The 3,452-nt window shown below is 43.2% G+C and overlaps 1 protein-coding gene across 1 annotated transcript; it reads right to left on the minus strand.

Moving 5' to 3' along the window:
* Positions 1-2,262: 2,262 nt before the first annotated feature.
* On the minus strand, positions 2,263-3,216 carry LOC101441917 (olfactory receptor 9S13-like). The gene has a single exon (XM_004479523.2). The coding sequence runs from the start codon at positions 3,214-3,216 to the stop codon at positions 2,263-2,265; it is 954 nt and encodes a 317-aa protein (XP_004479580.2).
* Positions 3,217-3,452: the final 236 nt, after the last annotated feature.

Raw genomic sequence — 3,452 nt, forward strand, 5'->3', positions numbered from 1 at the left:
TCCACAGTGATACTCTTACGATAGGGCATTTTTAGGGCATTAGAGTTTTCCCGCATGATCTTGCAATAACAGATACAGGTAATTTTAAATTTTGTCAAAATTTATAAAAGTGTGTGGTCCAAAATGTCAGTCATAATGTAAATCATTGACCATGGTCAATAGCAATGCTTCTATATTTGTATATCAATTGTAACAAATGCACTATCCACGTGTAAAATATTATTAATAGGGGAGAGTGGAAAAGGGGAGAGCATTGGGTATATGGGAATTCCCCCTATTCTCTACATGACTTTTCTGTAACCTAAAGTTTCTTTGAACATAAAAGGAAAATGAATAAGACACTGGGGGAATACATGGAAGAAACTGTCACTGTACCTATAAGACAACAGATCTTACAGCAATGAAAGACATATTGTCTAAAAAAGTTAAAAAAAATTTTTTTTGTGTGTTTTGTATGTTATTTTAAAATTATCAGTATTTTTCATTTTCTTTTTATGTGGTTATTTTCTTGGCTTCATCTTTGGAGAGGTTTTGGATCACAGAAGGGTCACAACTGTGGCAGAGAAGGAACATTGGTACATGGTGTCAGTGATAGGAAATGCAGGGGAGGGAGTTCATCTGTGTCATGCCTCTAAGGCATATGACTGTGTTCAAGTGTTCATGGTGCATTGTCACAGTGTGTGGAGATCCACACAATAATGGTAAGAATATCGAATTCCCATCCTAGGGAGTTCTGCTCTATTTTCTAATGGGACAGCAAGATTCCCCTGAGTACAGGGACAGTGCCTAATGAAGGGGGATGGACTATAGCACCAGGCCATTGATATTGATGATTGTATTTATGAACCTTTTCTTTTGAAATTGAAACTTAGCCTAGTATTATATGTTGCCTAAAAGTTACCTCCTGTGGGCCTCCTTACTCAAATGTGGCCTCTCTTTAAGCCAAACTCAGTATAAAAACATACTACCTTCCCTCTATTGTGGGAATGACTCCTGGGCATAAGCTTCCCTGGCACAAGGGATTATTACCAAGCACCAACTAACAATGCACCTGGAAAAAGACCTTGACCATTAGGGGGAAATTGTAAATACAAATGAATTCTTATGGCTAAGAGATTTCAAAGTGTGTTGGGAGTTCACTGCAGAGGTTCTGTTCATGCATGTCTCAGCAGGATCTCATTGACTGGCACTGTAAATATTGCCTCAAATAGTGGGACTCTTGAGGGCTCTAGAGATATCCAGACACTATTGTCAGAGAAGACAGTTCAGGAGTTTGGTGCCCTGCCGGTGGGCCTTACCTTGGAACTTATACTCCCCAGTGTGACAGAGTTGGACTCATTTGTGGTTTCCCTATATATGGCCCTTCTGCCTCTTCTATTTGAACCTATAGTTAGTACTATACTTAATAGGTGTATGTCCAAGAGATTTAAATCTTTAGTTCTTTGATGTGCCAGTTGGGCCCTGAATCTTAGCAGAGTTGCAAACACCAACTCTCCAGTTCATTGGACTCACCCTGGACAACTAACAAGGTGATGATTATGGACAACAACCATCCCAAGAACAGAGAGAGTCTAAAACTGCAAGCAAAATAATCCCATCCATCTGCCCCATGGGATTTAAGCACCCTCTCAATTAGAGGCACAGTGAACATCACCATCCTCAAATCCTCAAGATTGGGGAATGAAAAATGGACTAAAGTAGGCCTATTATTATTCTATTATAGACTTATTGTTATTCTAGCAATGGAAGAACTTTTATCATTGATGTGGAGACAGTGGCTATCAGAGGTTCTGAAGGAAGGGAGAGGGGAAAAAATAGTTGTAATATGGAGGCATTTTTGGGACTTTGGAATTGTCCTAAATGACATTGAAATGATAGATACAAGCCATTATATGTATTGTCATAACTTACAAAATTGTGCAGGCCAAGTATAACCTACAGTTAACTATAATCTATGGTTAGTGGCAATGCTTCAATATGTGTTCATCAATTGTGGCAACTGTACCACATAATGAAGGATGTGATTAATGTAGGAAAATGTGGGAGGGGGAAGGAGTGGGGCAAATGGGAATCCCCTATTTTTTTTATGTAACATTTATGTAATCTAAAGTTTCTTTAAAATAAATAATTTTTAAAAAAATGCAAATATATAAAAAAAAGATACATTAAATGAATGGATGGATGGATTCTTCAAAGTTCACCCAGTGACCATCTGAGGCTCTCCACCAGCCCTTAGTGTCATCTCTCCCTGTCCACTCTCCTTCATGTGGCTGTGTGTTTCTGGCCCAGCCTCCTCAGGGCTTCCTTCACATCCTTGTTCCTTAGACTGTAGATGAGGGGGTTGAGCATTGGGATGACTAGGGTGTAGAAGATGGAAACTACCTTGCCCTGCTCCATGGAATCCACAGCTCCTGGCTGGGTGTACATGACAAATGCAGTCCCATAAAAAAGGGAGACCACAGTCATGTGGGAGCCACAAGTGGAGAAGAGCTTACATCGTCCGGCCATAGAGCGCATCCTGAGGATGGTCACAGTGATGTAGCCATAAGACACCAAGACCACAAGCATGGTTCCCACAATGATGAGCCCACAGAATCCAAACATGACCAGCTTGTTGAGGGCTGTGTCAGCACAGGAAAGTTGGAGCAGAGGGGGCACGTCACAGAAGAAGTGGTTGATGCGATTGGAGCTGCAAAACGGGAGGCGGAATGTGAAAATGGTCTGCACGATGGAGTTGAGGCAGCCTCCGCAATAGCAACCCAGCACCAGGCAAGAGCAGGCTGAGGGTTTCATGGTGATGGGGTAGCGCAGGGGGCTGCAGATGGCCATGAAACGGTCATAGGCCATGATGGCCAGCAGGACTGTCTCAGTGGTACCCAGAAAGGAGAACAAGAAGAACTGTGTGGCACAGCCTACAAAGGTGATGAGCTTGGAGGAGAAAAAATTGGAAAGGGCCTTGGGGGCCATGGCAGATGAGTAGCACAGGTCCAGGAAGGAGAGGTTCTTGAGGAAGAAGTACATGGGGGAGTGAAGTCTGGTGTCCAGGGTGATGACCACGATCATGGTGAGGTTCCCCAGAATGGTGACCACATAGACAGCAAGCAACACAGCAAAGAGCACAGCCTGTGTCTCAGGGCCACCCTCAAATCCCACCAGTACAAACTCCTGCCAGGAGACTCCTGAGAGGTTTCTGTATCTGTAGGGTGGCATGGCCATGAAACTGGACATGAGGGGTGGGGGTAGAGGAGAGACAGGAAGCAGCAGAAGGGAGCAGATTATGGTTGGACTGCTCAATGTCATCCTGAAGCACAGGTACATCGGTGTCATACTGCTCACTGACCCAGACGGACAGGAGCAACAATTGTAATTCCAGAAGAGCTCAGAATGGCTTGAAAGGGGACACTTATTCTGATTAATTAAATCATAAATATGGACAAGGCCCTCAATCTAGG

The sequence above is a fragment of the Dasypus novemcinctus genome, chromosome 7 (genome assembly GCF_030445035.2).
Source record: "Dasypus novemcinctus isolate mDasNov1 chromosome 7, mDasNov1.1.hap2, whole genome shotgun sequence".
Lineage (NCBI taxonomy): Eukaryota > Metazoa > Chordata > Mammalia > Cingulata > Dasypodidae > Dasypus > Dasypus novemcinctus.

Coding starts and splice junctions, on each gene's coding strand:
- LOC101441917 (XM_004479523.2), bottom strand. CDS start 3,216: ATGGCCATGCCACCCTACAGATACAGAAACCTCTCAGGAGTCTCCTGG.